Source organism: Procambarus clarkii, chromosome 32, assembly GCF_040958095.1.
Source record: "Procambarus clarkii isolate CNS0578487 chromosome 32, FALCON_Pclarkii_2.0, whole genome shotgun sequence".
Classification (NCBI taxonomy): Eukaryota; Metazoa; Arthropoda; class Malacostraca; order Decapoda; family Cambaridae; genus Procambarus; species Procambarus clarkii.
In genome coordinates this window covers 35,030,244-35,046,206 of record NC_091181.1, presented here as the reverse complement: position 1 = coordinate 35,046,206, position 15,963 = coordinate 35,030,244, and the positions used below count along the sequence as shown (strand labels likewise).

The 15,963-nt window shown below is 39.2% G+C and overlaps 1 protein-coding gene across 1 annotated transcript in view; it reads right to left on the bottom strand.

The window, feature by feature from the left end:
- LOC123759412 (ADAM metallopeptidase with thrombospondin type 1 motif A) overlaps nt 1-15,963 on the bottom strand; it is a 353,349-nt gene that overhangs the window by 51,299 nt on the left and 286,087 nt on the right. The window contains 12 exon segments of the mRNA XM_069335228.1: nt 378-830; nt 3,347-3,637; nt 4,765-4,923; nt 5,233-5,400; nt 6,911-7,062; nt 7,553-7,682; nt 10,003-10,172; nt 10,479-10,652; nt 11,653-11,838; nt 12,016-12,127; nt 12,129-12,267; nt 15,379-15,560. Of these exon segments, the coding sequence (XP_069191329.1) occupies nt 378-830; nt 3,347-3,637; nt 4,765-4,923; nt 5,233-5,400; nt 6,911-7,062; nt 7,553-7,682; nt 10,003-10,172; nt 10,479-10,652; nt 11,653-11,838; nt 12,016-12,127; nt 12,129-12,267; nt 15,379-15,560 (2,316 nt within the window).

Sequence of the window (15,963 nt, the reverse complement as noted above, 5' to 3'; positions counted from 1 at the left end):
TGTAACTCTCATTCTGGACACATTTATGCACAGCATGTAAAAAAGCTTGTGAGTGTAAAAGAATGATATTTCCCTTCAATGTTTGATACTATATTTACCAGAAAAGAAGTATAATAATGTAGAGGTTTAAATGTCACAGTCAAATTAGTCAAGAAGTTTAGCTATACTATGTCACAATTCAAACAGATCTGCCTATAATACCTGATTTTACGCACATTTTTTTTAACAAAAAGTGTTTACAATATACCGGCTCACCTCTATTTTGAATTAAAAAAATAAAAAATTCATAAAATATGGTTTACTCAAAACTTTAAAATTAAATTGCTCTTAATTGGAATTACTGAATTTCCAATTATCTAAATTATTTGTGTTCTTACCGTACTCCAGCCACCAGTTTGCCAGTTTGTGTTGTGGTTTTCGTTATCAATTATAAGTGGATCGTATTCTTGCACCACATTATTACTCTCTTCTTCACTGCTACGATGTTGGTCCCACTGATGAGATGCATGGCGGTTGGAGTTCTTGGTTCTTTCTCTACTATAATCATTATGGTGTCTTGTGGTATCTAAGCGATTGTCAGAAAAGTCATTTCGGCTGTTTCTCTCCCTTTCATCAAGGCTACTTGGGAGAGCATTGGAGATTTCATTAGTTTCTTGCCCATGGTTCACTCCAATATTACCTCCTTGTGTCCATGTCACCTTCTGCTGATTTCCACGATGATGGGGCTGTCTCGAAGATGAACCACCAGTATATATGTCTCCATTACTCTTGTGTTTATGGAATGGGGTGTCTAGAGAGTTGTGCTGGTTCTGCTCCTTGCCACCCTTCCTCTAAAGAGGCAAGTTGTAGATAGCAGATATAAAAATGTAATAAAGTTTAGTGCCTGTCATACTGCATATCTTGATTAATAATTACAGGTAGTTGTTAATTTCAGTATAAGTGAGTTGAAAACAGATTTTTCCAAGTTATTTATAAAAACTATTTATTTATCAATTAAATTCACTTATTAATTATCAATGAAGAAAATTATTAAGTTATATCTATCTTCTTGGAATTCTTTTCCCTTAAAGGAATAGTCTTAAGAAGAATTTTGTCATTCAATTTTTATTTTCTTTAACTATTGAAGGTGTTAAGAGAGAGAAATGAAAAAAGAATTGAGAATTCTGTATTTTGGACAGGTTAACACATGTGATACAGCTATCACTTGCTTGCAATAAGAAACAAGAATTTGTGTAAAGAATGAAGGATGTTTCAGTAAGCACTTAAAAGAAAAAAAAAAGCACTGAACGTAATGAAAACAAATTTCTGGACGAGCCCTGGTCGCTACCCTGAAATGATTTGGAAGAGAGGAAGAGGATCAGGGAGCCACTGGGGCTCACCCAGCCACAGAAATCTTACAAGAAGGGAAGGCTGGGGCAATAGTATACACTAAGATTAAAAAACTTTTACAGAATTCCACATAAGAGACTTTTGGAAGTTAAAACACATTGGAGAGATGACAGGCAGACTTCTAAATTGGATGATAAATTTGTTATCAAACAAATGTGAACAGTGATCAATGGCAATCTTGTTAGTGCAGTTGGGTTCACTCTCGACTCACAAATCAAGAATCCTAGGTTCGAATCCCAGGCAGGACACATGTCCTGACCCAGAAGTTAGTTAATTTGTTGTGGGGTTACATCCTGAAGAAAGTCAGTAATTCAACCCTGGGAGAGGACCTCGATATAAGCCTAACATGTACTGTATGTATAAACTAGCTGCCTGTCGCCTGACACAATGAATTATTATATCTGGCTGGAGAGATGTCACAGCAGAGTCCTCAAGGTTCAATTCTTGCACCAGGAATGTTTATTATGTACATAAATGATTTATCAAAGGGAATACAGAGTTACACAAATATGTTTGTAGATGATGCAAAATTGCTGGGGAGAGTCAGGGATTTCCATGATTGTATTGGCCTCTCAAATGACCTAGACAAAATAAGTCAGTGGAACAACAAAAGGCAGATGGAACTCAACATAAATCAATGTCACATAATGAAATGCAGAATAGTGGAAAACACGCCAGACTTAACCAACAAATTTTGTGAAAATATATTAAAAATTTCTGACAAGGAAAGAGATCTAGGAGTGGTTTGGAATAGTAAGCCATCAAAAGAGGACCATACACAGGGCAATTGTGAGAAGAGCCTATAGCATATATGATATGCTAGCAAATTTCAGAACCACATTTAAATATATGGCCAAAGAAATATTAAAAAAAACTGTTCATGCAATTTGTGAGATCACAATTGGAATGTGCAGCAGTGGTGTGGTGTGGTGTGGTGCCCATATCTAACAAAGCACATAAATTAGAAACGGTGGAAACACATGCTACTAAATGGCTCCTGGAACTTAAGAACATGAGCTATGAGAAGAGGCTGGAGGCATTAAACATGCTGAGGCTGGAAGTTAGAACGAAAAGAGGCAGCTTCCTCACGACATACAAAATAGCAGCAGGAGTCGATAAAATAGACGAGACATTTCTTTAAATCTACAACTTTAAAAACAAAAGATTCATAGATTCAAACTAAGGAAACCATGGTGCTGACAAAATATAAGAAAGTTTTAGTTTGCAAACAGTCTCTCAGATGGTTAAAACAAGTTAACTGAGAAGGCACTGGATGCCAAAACCATCCATAGTTTCGAAGCGTTACATAACAAAAAGTACTGGGAAGACGGGACATTACGAGTGTAGCTCTCATCCTATAACTACATTTAGATAATTATACATATACTTCTCATGTTATAACAAATTTATATCAATAGTGACACCCCCAATACTGTACTGTACATTACTTGACCACACAAAAGCAAAAAAATAAAGAAAGAATGGGCAAGAGAAATTGCTACGTGGTACCTCCCACCTCATCATTTGTGGCTGAGCACCACTGCCTGCCACTGCACCATCCAGTTAGAAAAAACTGAGATCTTCAAGGCTCCACTATAGCTAAACCAAAGTACGTACAGAATGTACTTTATAACATTTATACTTCCTTGGTGCTTTCTTAACAATACAAACTTTTTTTTAGTTTTGTATGCCCATGGATGATTAGTACAAAATATTGCTTCCTGGCTTGAGACTTAAGCACAAAGTACCTACTATGGGGACACTTGCAGAAAGTAGACTGTTGGCAAATGAGTGGGTGCTTAGAACGATGCTTTGCAAACTGTATGTACTACAGTAGAGTACTGTATGTACTGTATATATTTAAAAATTACATTTGTAATTCAAGCACATTATTTCAAGCTTAAAATCACAGCTCATTAATGAGGGCCAACACAAAACTAGAGAAGCAGAATATTACCTTTTTCAGTGAAGAGGAGTTGTCAGTGTGTGAGTTTGTAACAGAAACTGTTAATGTAGAAGATGTAGGAAGACCTTCAGTGGTGACTGGAATGGGTGGTGGAGCTGTGGTTGTAGACTGGCATGGGATGTGACAGGGGATAGTTTCAGGGGGCTTGGTCAGGGCACTGCAGTCACTGAGTGGAATGTCATCTGATGGAGCGCCACAGAAGACACGTCGTTGCATCACACCAGTGCCACAGTTAGACAAGCTGCCTCCAACAATGGTATCATCATGGCCCTCCAGGTCACACTAGAGAAAACCAAATTGATTGAGGTATTCTATTTACATTCACATTGACACAAAGTATCCATAAAACAGAAAAACACTAACTGGAGACATCAATGACATGAAAGCCTTTATCAGTGCAGAAGTAATAGGTATCTAGTTGTTGTTCAACTAACTTCCCATTGTTCATGGGGACAATCCAGAAAGGTATTCCCTGCCTGATATATATATATAAAAAAAGCAGGGTGGTGCAATGAGTATAGACTGGTGCAAAGAGTATTGGCTGATGTAATATATACAGGCCAGTAATATGTACAGGGAGTGGTAGGGAGGGGGACACTGTGGCGAGAGGTTGAACATGCAGAAAGGGGGGTGTCAAGGTAGAAATATAAAAGGAGATGAACAGGAAGGAGTTAATAGTCAGGAGTGGTAATGCTTACATATTAAGTGACTACAGGGGGACTAAGATCTAGCACTTTATCCCCCACCTATCAGCCTTTTATACTTGGCATGGTAATTGCCTCTAAACATTAACATTTTCAACTTATTTCTTTTTAAAATTAGGGGATGGATATGGCTTTAACAACCTCTTCCTTCCATGCATTCCACTTGCTGACCACCCATACAAGGAACAAGAACTACTGTAACCCTACATCTCTCTGACTCAATTAAATGTCCAGCTTTCACCAATATTCCTTTGTCCTACCTCTTCTTAATTTAAATAGGCTTCCTTTACCTACTCCCCTAAAGATTTTGAACATAGTTATTATATCCCCTTTGTCTCTTCTCTCCTCTAAGGTTGTGATGGGTCAGCCCAGCCTCCTGTTTTAATAGTACTTATAGAAACAATGATGATAATAAGGCATATACCGATGTACAACACAATTAGAAAGTAGAAATCGGTATTATGGAATTTGGACAAACTGGAAGACTTTTTCTTCATTTTTTTTGTTACATAGGATGTGCATGTAAATCCTTCACAGTACGTTAGGGGTTAAACCAATTTATTATTTGATAATATGCTACCTGGATTGTACCTGGATCAGGTCCTGAGAGTTCTTCTACTCCCAGAACCCCATTCAGGTGCTCTGGGAGCTATTTATTCAATACTATTTGTACAATGCTCAGAAACACTGACAACAAAAACGTACCACAGAGCTCCATTCCTCAGCAAACCAACATGAACAATTACGAATATGTATGGGTTTATCAAGTTGTTCACATTCCCAGCTCGGCAGCGGACGTTGCCGCAGCTGACAGTAGTATGGCCGGCGCTGAACACCCACAGTATCACCATCCTTACATAAACACTGCACACACAAAAAATACATGTGTAATAAGATTGCATCTGAATATTTAGATGCGTGAAAGATGCATGCTATTATTTACATTTATATATACAGTACATCCAGAATAAAAACAAATATATATATACACATATATATATATATACATGTTTATTTGTATACCTACATACATGCACGGAGGACCACTGGACTGCCAGTGTTAATATTCAATACTGAATATTTATCTGGTGTTTAATCATTTGAAAAAGTTAAATATGGAAACTTTCTGGTATTGCTATAGTATGGTGATAAATGTCAAGTTATAATACTAACCGGAGACCATTCAGAATAACTCCATGTTGCACACTCTTCACGAGGACAGTTTCTCTGTGTGACCAGTTGGTCAGCTTCACAACGCTCAGTCTCCACAGTATTGCCCAGGCTGGAAACACAACCAACAACCTTACGCTCCCGCTCACACTGCTCGCCCTTCAGTTCACACTGCAAAATTAAGTTAAGTCATAGTGAGGGGAAAAAAATAACATTAGGAGCCACATCATAGTTTCATTTCCACGTTAATTAGAAACTATGTCAATTTAAGTCATAGTGTTATTTGTTACTAATACTTGTGTTGAATTATCAATAGTATAAATATAAATCTGAAAGTCAGTGTGAGGAGATTAAATGTTTTAGGTATAATTCTTTTTTTCCAAAATCATTATGAATAATTACCCCCCTAACATTATGTTTTCATCATATTTTTCTTTAACATTGCAGATGGAATTGGCTTGAACAACCTCTTCTTTCAATGCATTCCACTTGCCTACCGCTCATACAGATAATGAGAACTTCCTTACATCTCTTTGACTCGACTGCCTCTCCAGCTTCCCCCGATGTCCCCATGTCATACCTCTTTTCAATTTAAACAGTTTTTTATCCTTTTAATCTATTCCCCCTCAAGATCTTGTACATAGTTATCATATCCCCTCTGTTTCTTCTCTTCTATAATGTTGTGAAGGAGAGTTCTCTCAACCTGTCCTCATGACTGAGGCATCTCAATTCTGGTACTAATCAAGTTGCAAACCTCTGAACGTTCTCAAGTTCTAGTTTATACTTCACAAAGTGTGGGAGGGGTGTTTCATGCTGGAGCTGCATTCTCAAGCAGGGCATGTAACTTAAGTAGAAGGAGCTGGGAAGCATAGTAGCGATGATGATACAGACGAGATACTGTTCCCAGGCACAGGTAAAAGGAATACAAGCAAAAATGTAGCAGGAGCAGATGCTTTGAATGGTGCCAGATGGACATTCAATTGCAGCTAGAAGAGAAAGAGGAAAAGTAGAAGACAAAGAAAGGCAGTTCCAGCTAGACGAGTTGAAACCTAGAGCTGCAGATGAAGAATGATCAAGAGAAAACTAAAACTGAATAAGAAACTAGTCTTTATGAGCTGGAGTAAAAAGAAAAGAAAAGAGAAGACTTGGATTCATGAAATCAAGGAGCAGAGCAGCTTACAGTAGCTAGAGTTAAAAATGGAAAAGGAAAGACTAAACAGATGGAGATTGAATCAAACAGGCAAATTGTTAAACAAAAGATATAAAGTGCAATAACAGAGGCTGTGGCTAATGGGTATCATTCAGACTAAAAATAGAATTCAAGAATGAGATATCCCATCGACTTAAGAATGGTCCAGGACGGACCGAAACGTTGTCGTCTCTTCACCTTCTAGTGTGTGGTCTGGTCAACAGATATCCCATTGTTTGTTTCAGTGGAAACAGAATTGTTCTTTGAGCATAATGAAAAAGCAGCAGCTCTCAATCAGTGGCCAGAGGAGGAATGAGTGCTGACAACAAACTTTAGACCAACGTCTTTTATGTTTGCCAATATACCTCCTGCAATTTCCTTTTTCTATGTTCCTAACTAACCTTGTAAATGCAGAAGGAGAAATAGCTTTATTAATTAGTTTACCTATTAAGACACTTTAAATTTTTTGCATTATTATATCTCAAAAGTTACCTTAGACCAGTCGCTGTATGCCCAAAAGACAGGACAAGTATGAGCACAAGACTCCTGCTGGGTTTCTGGTTTTTGATGTGAAGAGCACAACTCCTCCTTCACCTCCTGTCCAGTGTCTGCCCGCACACAGTATGCTGTCCGTTTACGTTTGCCTGGCCCAAAAAAAGAAACTTGTAAGAAAAATAACATTGAATTTAATGAAATGCATCACCCTCACCAAAGAAAACATCCAGAAAATAAGTGAAGCAAAACAGACAATGGCAAGGTTCACAGACAAACAGATTTGAAGCAGTAAACATCTCCACAAATGTTCCAATCAGTAGTTGGGTTGAACTCCACTAGTTACAACTGACAACGCACAAGTGACAGCATCCCAGGTTCTACGACAACACTACGGATCTCGTGTCAACACTATGACATTTGGAGCCTAAGACCACCTACTGATGCACCTAGAAGAGGGGGAGGGGATAAAGGGAGACACCAAGGCCCAACCATGAGGCGGCATTTAATTACATTCAATGCTGGCTTTCTGGAGGAGTCAAACAAGCATTAGTCAGCCTACAGGTTATGTCTAATAATTTTTATTTCAGATAAACTACAACTCTCACTGTTTTAATGATAAACTTATTCTTTTTTACTTACCAACACAAGGCTCAGTGCAATTGCTCCAATCTTTCAACTGCCAGTAATAATAATTTGGGTCAGAATGCAAGTTAGATTTTGTGTAACTATACACAACGTTGGGGGGGTTCAAATCACCCACTGACAGGATCTGTTGAAATAAAGTGTTCATTAAACACTGAAACATTTTTATTTATAAACAATATGTAATAAAGCTATGGGGATAAAATGTACATTTTAATTTTACATTTTTTGAAACCACTAACTACTGTACGATCAGCATTTCAGGCAAGTCCAAAAGAAGGTAACGATAACAAAATAATATTGATTTACATGCTTTGTTAACATTACAGTATTTACTTTTTGTCATACAATATTTCTGGGAGGGCCCACTCCTTAGCTCCCTATTGCTGCAAGGCCCATGAGGGCCTACAGAGAACCAGGTCAAAATCTGTTTCCCTCTCAAAGAAGCAAAGTGCATGTAGCCTGGGCATCAGAGATCACCACTGTACATCCATCGGTCCAATGAGCCCCAATGAGGGTTTCCAAGGCCCTTAAGCTGACTGCTAAGGGAAGCCCAGGTAAGGTACTGCTAAACAGTTATCCCAGAACTACCAAACAAAAAAATCTGAAGCCCTACAACGTGTGCAATCACGGGGACTTAGCGGAGGGCCACCAAAATAATACAAGTGGTCCTACAGCCACACCAAACAGACTCCCCCACCAGTCAAAACAAAACAAAACAAAAGAAACACCCCGCAAAAGCACAACGTCTCCAGGAGGAACAGAACCAGCCGCTATGCATATTACGACAGCTGCACAGTGCTTTGCGCCCCAGCTAGCGACGATACTACCTCCTACCCAAGGCCAAACAAGGATAGGAAAGAACCCCAGCTGACCCCAAGGGTAGGCAATCACTGAGCAGCAAAAGAACCCTGCAGAGATAGTCCCCGAACAATTTGTGGAAGGCAACCCCAAACTGCAAGGCAGTACTTATAGGAGCACCCAGGGAAGGTGACCCTATATGCATGCAGCCTCTGTACTTCTGGAATTACTCCTAACTCGCACACCACCACACTACAAGGCACAGCACTGCTGAAGAAATAGAGCCAGAGTTGATCAACTGCCACCCAACACAACAGCCTCAGAACTGGGGTTATGTAGCCGGCACAGAAGGTCTGGCTCCCGCTTCCCCCCTCCCGGGGAGGGGGAAGCTGCGCAGACAGCAGCACGGCGGCTGTAGTGACATCATGTTTGCTTGCTTGTTTTCTGATTGGGGAGTTCTGCTTGCATGTTTGGCTTTTGGTATGCAATTTTTAAACAGCTGTAGTTTGTTTTAGGATTCCTATCTTCTTGGGTGCCTAACCTGGTAGATGGCAGACATAGGGCTAGATTCACGAAGCAGTTACGCAAGTACAGTACTTACGAATGTGTACATCTTTCCTCAATCTTTGATGGCTTTGGTTACATTTATTAAACAGTTTACAAACATGAAAACTTCCCAATCAACTGTTATTATTGTTATAAACAGCCTTCTAGTGCTTCGGAGCTCATTAACTGTTTAATAATTGCAAACAAAGCCGCCAAAAATTTAGAAGAGATGTACAGGTTCGTAAGTGCTTGCATAACTGTTTCATGAATATGGCCCATAGACTGCTTCCAACTACACGGTGGTGCCTATAGGCAATTGCTCCTTGTTCTTCTCTGTGGGGGACAGGTTCTGGCTTGGGGTCCCCGGTAGGCTAAAAACTCTATTAATTGACTGTTGCCAATCTAATATATATACACATCAGCCCAGTATAGCTTTGGGGAGCCAGAGGTGCTTTCAACAGAAGAAAAGGGACAACAGAAACCTCCACAAATAAGATGCACATGGGGATGAGTAGCTGATGAATCAATTTTAAAGATCAATGGAGGATATGCAAGATTTTCTGCCCAGAGTGAAAAATCCTCTGCAGAGGGCACCAGAGATAAAAGGGGTTAAAGGACACCAACAGACCTTCCTCAGGCCCCTACCCAGCTCTGGAAGCCTCATATGAAGACACAGAGGCAGAACCATGTTTCAGCTCTGGCGTCTGGAATGTTCCATGCCAGACGATTGGGAAGACATGAAGAATGATCTGTGCTAAAATTACCCCCAGAGGAACAAAGGGGAGTGAATCTCCAGCTCGAAGCACCCTCAGAAATATGGTATAAAGAGTTTATCAATGTCAAATTAAGAATTACTATTGTTTATCTAAACCTATTATGAGATTATGGTGTTGGTGGTGGTAACTTATGATGTAATGTGAGGTCATTTAAAAGTAACTGCCATCTTGGCTTTCTATTTTAAGATGCTCTCCAATTTTGAAATTTTTTTGCAAAGCAATGACTGTATTTTTTTGTCAGAAAATATAATATAATAAATGTATTATTCAAAATTCTAAACATATAATTATATAGTACAATATATTAGCAAAAGTCTTACAGACCTGAACCAATAGTTTTTTCTGTAAAGGTTTAGTCGAGTTGATGCGTTCAGTGACAGAACTAGAGCCAGAGTACTCCAACAGCGTCCCCCCAAATGCCACCAACTTAGGGAAGGGAATCACAACAGAGCCTCCATTTATCAAGTATTTTCCGGTTTCTGGATCAACTAGTGCTGTAAATAATAAATCACAGATATGTACATTTACAACCTTCTTTTACAGAAGGTTGTAAATGTTATACATTTACAACAGCTTCTTACAAATACAGTAACTGTTGATATTTAGTACATCTTATTTTATATAAATAGCCATTTTTCTCAAACACTGTTAGAAATAAATAATTATTTTTGTCTTTTAACAGTGAATAATTTCTGCCCACAACAAACTTGAAACAAATAAACCACATAAGCTAAATTTTCAAAAAGTGGAGAATTCAACTTGAAAAAGCTTGAAATCAGAAACTGGAATACTGTACCTACCGAGGTAGTTATCATCAGTGGATTGGTCGTGATAGGACTGCTGGGTGATCTCTATCATGGCAGCACCCACAGGGATGGTGACAATGTCTGTGTACCCATACGGAAGAGACGTCTCGACGGACCCTGCAGTCACTTGGCAAGTTGAATTGTCCCCATTACACACACCACAGACATCTGGCCAAGATATAAGGAGAAATATTAGCCTTTGGCCATAGCCCTTCTATCTGGCCAAGATAGAAGCAGAAATATTAGCCCTTGTTAGATAGGTACAGTACATCTAAGTATCCGTCTAAGCCCCGATGATTTCGGGGCTTAGCAGTCCCCGCGGCCCAGTCCTCGACCAGGCCTCCTTTTTGTTACACACCCCCCAGGAAGCAGCCTGTAGCAGCTGTCTAACTCCCAGGTACCTATTTACTGCTAGGTAACAGGGGCATCAGGGTAAGAGAAACATTTTGCCCATTTATCTCCGCCTCCACCGGGAATCGAACCCGGAACCTCAGGACTACAAATCTGAAGCAGTGTCCACCCAGCTGTCAGGCGCCCCTGACAGGTTACCTGCACTCTTAATGTCAACCAAATTTGACTTGTTTTAATTTTGTCCACTGTGTTAAATCACACACCTAGTACTCTACTGTTTAGGATTTTATACTTTATTATTTGTTTTACTTTAGTAAAATCAAGATGTCCTGAAAGAAGCAAATAAATGTATATGGTAGCACATGTGTAAGAAGAGACTAACCTTTTATGTAAAAATATAAGAATTACTGTAATTTAATTTCATCAGCACAGATTGTCTTTGTACAGGCCTATCCCAAACAGCCCCAACTCATTATATAATTTTTTCTAGAAATGCTTACTTTACAAAAACTAATAATAATAATAATTAGAAAAGAAATCATAATGCATAAATCAATGCTGGTTTTTCCCCATTGTCACTGCAGTAGTCTGGTAACCCCAGACTTCCCTTGTCTCTAATGAGCAGACCAGATTGTGGTACTGGTACCTGATAGCCACTCATAATTTAATAGAGTCTGGTGTGGTACCTGGGTTTTGAGGAATCCATAAGGATAGCTTGGGGGAGATACAAAAGGGGGGGAGACCTGCTAGAAAGTGTTAATCATCCACAAAAATGTTTCCTTTGGATATTACATTTACACTTGAGGTGTGATCTCACCAGACTTTGCTGTGGAGTTGAGAACATAATCGCAACCAGCTGTACGACACTTTCCACTGACACAGATATCATAAGTGCCAGGCCCACATGGAGTACCATCTTCAACCTTATTTCGAAGCTTCAGGTACGAGGTTCGGGTCTTATTGTAAACCTGGCAGAAAAGTTGACAACTGTCTTCTCTTGAAACTGTTGAAAATATTACAGAGGTAACTGAGTAATAGTTATTATAACCAAACTTTAGCTTTTCCTGTACTTAAATTTCAAGTCTTATATTATTACCTCAAAATTATACATTCATTACTATTATATTTAATGACAATACACTTGCTTTTCTGAAGACAACAAAATAAAGCTTATAATTACTTCCAGCATATTTTGGTACCCAGATGACATCTTCAGGAATATCAGAGAGGTTAAAATTCATGTTGTTATACACCTGACACTGTTGTGTGCGGTAGTCTATAGAATCAGGGGGGACATGGCTTCATGATGCAAGACTCATACCGCACACGCTCTCCTATGCAGTACCAACCACCATAGCTAGGCTTTGGGGAGTTGCAGTGCCTAGTGGAGCTTCGAACACCTACTCCACAAGTACGGGAACATGAACTCCATCTGCAATGAGAGAGAGTTCATCAAAGCGAATTATCTGGCAAAATAGGATGTTGCTCTAGTACTGTATCTTTATATTTAGTATTTAACCACTGAACTGCTCAACGCGCCTGCAGGTGCTCGACGGAGGGTGTGCAACACGTCTCTGGGATCTTATAGGTACACTATAGCGTATGATTCAAAACTCCCACGGCTACATGGGGTTCACATCAGCTTTCTCAGGGCTCTTGTAAACAGACCTCATTTTTTTTTTAAATTGTGGCCAATATTCCCAGGTGTGAGAGCCTCAGTACTAAGTGAGCAACTAAGGCTAGCACACGCAGCATGAGCTCACAGCATTGCTGTTCAGCTTGTGACCACAACATTGCCAAATAATGTCAAAATATATATGTAACTGGTATTATTTAGCCATGATAGTGTTACAGAAGAGCCTGAGTGTGATAATGACACACGATCAGGGTACGATCTCCACTTTTGCACTCTAATGATGCATATATATATGCGGCATAAAATAAAAACAAAAGTCGGTGATGACGCAAAGGAGCGTCATTACTTTCAAAATTTGTAAAAATTCTATTTATTGTCCAAATAATATGGACTTGTTTTAAAATGCGTGCCAACGTCTCCCCTCTAACTATAAAACTTCTGTTGAGCAAGTTCAGGAAGTATTTTCCTGGAGCAGGTGGAGTAGTTCTACCACCCCACCTGCTCCAGGAAAAGTTCTAGAGTTCTACCTACCACTGAACCAGTGGTAGGTAGACCCCCACCCCCAGGGTCAAATTACTGACCCTTCCCAGCATGCAACTCCACACCAAACTGACTAACTTCTGGGTACTTATTTACTGCTAGGTGGACAAGGGGCATTAGGTGATAGGAAGTGAACCCAATCATATCTGTCCGCCCAGGATTTGAACCCGGAATTCTCGATTGAGAGTCGAGAATGAACCCAACTGTACTATCAGGCCCCCCCCCCCTCGAAATATACACCTCAATAGGAGCCTATTTGGTAATATGTTTATTGTTTGAGATGTGTTTATATGTATGTATTAACACGATGTACTGAACGGGGTGAGAATAGCTTGAGCTACCTCATCCCTTTGTGTGTATTTTACATCAATAAACTTATTTCAATTTCAATAGGAGCCTAACATGTACTGTATGTATAAACTGGCTGCCTGTCTCCTGACAATGAATTATTAAATTATTGAATTATTTCAGCATTTTTAAGTGATGCTGTGGATACAAGCTAAACAACGGTGCTGTTAGCTCATGCTGCATATGCTAGCCTTGGTTGCTCACTGAATGGTCTTAACTCCCAGGAATGGTACCCATGATTTTAATTCAAAATGGCATCGATTTACTGGAGGCCTAAGGAGGCTGATATGAACCATGTGTACCTGTGGGACTTCAAAATCTTATGCAGTACTGTACTTTAAATCTTCCCTGTATGACTTGCACAGTGTGGTCAATATGTCAAAAGCATCCTTGTATGACTCTCACAATCGAAGGGTTAATCCTCATCAGGACCGGAATCATCCACATCACTTTCCTTGTCTATTTTCAGCAGTTTCTTTTGAATTTCTCCATCCATCAACAATTCGGTGGGGCAAGCCACAGAGTTGACTTGTGAGGTGGAGGGTTGTGCATCAGCTATGGTACCTCAGAACACTGAGGCCTTCACACCGATTGACCATTTGGTCACTATTTGGTCCGGGAGACATCTCCCATCACGCAGGGTGCAGTCACGCCTCCGCAGATCTCCAGTATCATCTCTTGATACTGGTAATGGTTCAAAAGGGCCACCACTTACGGACTATTCATGCCCGTGCCATCTCTTGGGTGGCTTAATCTTTATCAATCAATCAATCATACCAAATCTACATCCTCACCAGTTGATTGACAGTTGAGAGGCAGGACCAAAGAGACAAAGCTCAACCCCCACAAGCACAATTAGGTGAGTACCAATTCTGTCTGTTCAGGATTTTTTCAAGAGGACAGCTGTTTACTATCGCCCTTGTGCAGTGTATGACTGCCCTGTTTACTCTGTGGGACCTTATAACTCTTATACGGAACTGGTACTTGAAACATCTGTGATTGTGTCACATAGTTTATGGGTAAATGGCAAGAACATCCCAGTTATATTGTTGAGTTGAAGGGTTGATAATAAAAGTAGATGCTTCACCAGTGGGGTCAGCTGTGTTTTGTTACAGGAAACAGATGACCAACAAAATTTGTCTATTTTTGCTAGTATCAAATTGTCTTCAACAGAGCAGAATTATTTTCAGTTAGACAAAGACGCTTTAGTTTTGGTATATACAGTACTGTAAATAAACTTAGGTATTTTCTTCTAGGTAGGAAATTTCTTGCTAGAACTGAGCATAAACCCATAATAGGATTGATTGGCAGAGGTAAACACATTCCTGTTAATGCCACTACTAGAATAAAAATATAATGGATAAAAAAGTTTATTAATATTAAAATAAGGAAGCATTTCCTAGCCTTGCATTATACATAACAATGACAGGAAGCAGACTAAAAAGGTTTTTCATATCTGCCTCTTTTAACTATGTAAGCACTGCTCAATGTATCCTCTTTTAACTATGTAAGCACTGCTCAATGTATCCTCTTTTAACTATGTAAGCACTGCTCAATGTATCCTCTTTTAACTATGTAAGCACTGCTCAATGTATCCTCTTTTAACTATGTAAGCACTGCTCAATGTGTTTGATCATGTTTCCATATGTTGGAATGCAGCAAGAGTTTCATGATGATTGGTAAGTTCCATAAAGAAAGAATGTAATCCCAAAAGTTTTTAAACTTTTGGGATTTAAAGAAAAGTTTGAGGAATCACTAGAATCAAATGGTGTTCATAGGAACACTTAGAAACAGCTAACTTGGGCTATTCATGACCACACTAAAAGTGTATAACATCAAAGCTCACCCACGTATTTCAGAACTTGGTATAAATGTGCTTATAGGCCTATTGGTGTACCTTAAAATAGGCCTACCTTACCTCTCCAAAACAGAAGAATGAGGTATATTAACAAATCAAACTACTAATGTACTAAATTATATAAATGCATTTAACTAGCAGTAACTATCATCGAAACTTACTCTAACCATTCACCCCAGTCACCATTCACTTTCTTTAAGACCGTCTTATCTTTGGGCACGCACTTTCCCCGGAGACACCAGCTACCTGAGCTACAGGTGGTACCATCAGCCCAGGGCATGTGTTGGGTTCGGCATCCTTCCTTGCCTACGGATGTGGTACACCACAGCCGCTTACACGTTGGCTGAAACATCACACACACATTATGTCACATTTACACCCACACATACTGGTATCACATGACATTTTGCAATTAATTTCAATGTGATTAAAAATATAAAATATTAAAACTAAGTTGAAATGAGATAAAAATCTGTCAAAGACACTAATAAAAATAAAACAATAAATAAATGTTGATTGATAATTAGTTTTTGGTGGAACTAGAAGTGGCCTATTTTTAGGTTAAATTAAAAAATGTTTTGTTGTTGTTGCTTGAATGGTCATGTACACTATGTGCTTCAGCCTTAGATGACAACTTACATCATATGACATATTTTGGTTCACCCAGGCTGAGTCTGGCATACTGCATATGACGTTTCTCCCTATAGAAATGTAAAGAAATTGTGCTTTGTTTATAAATATCAATA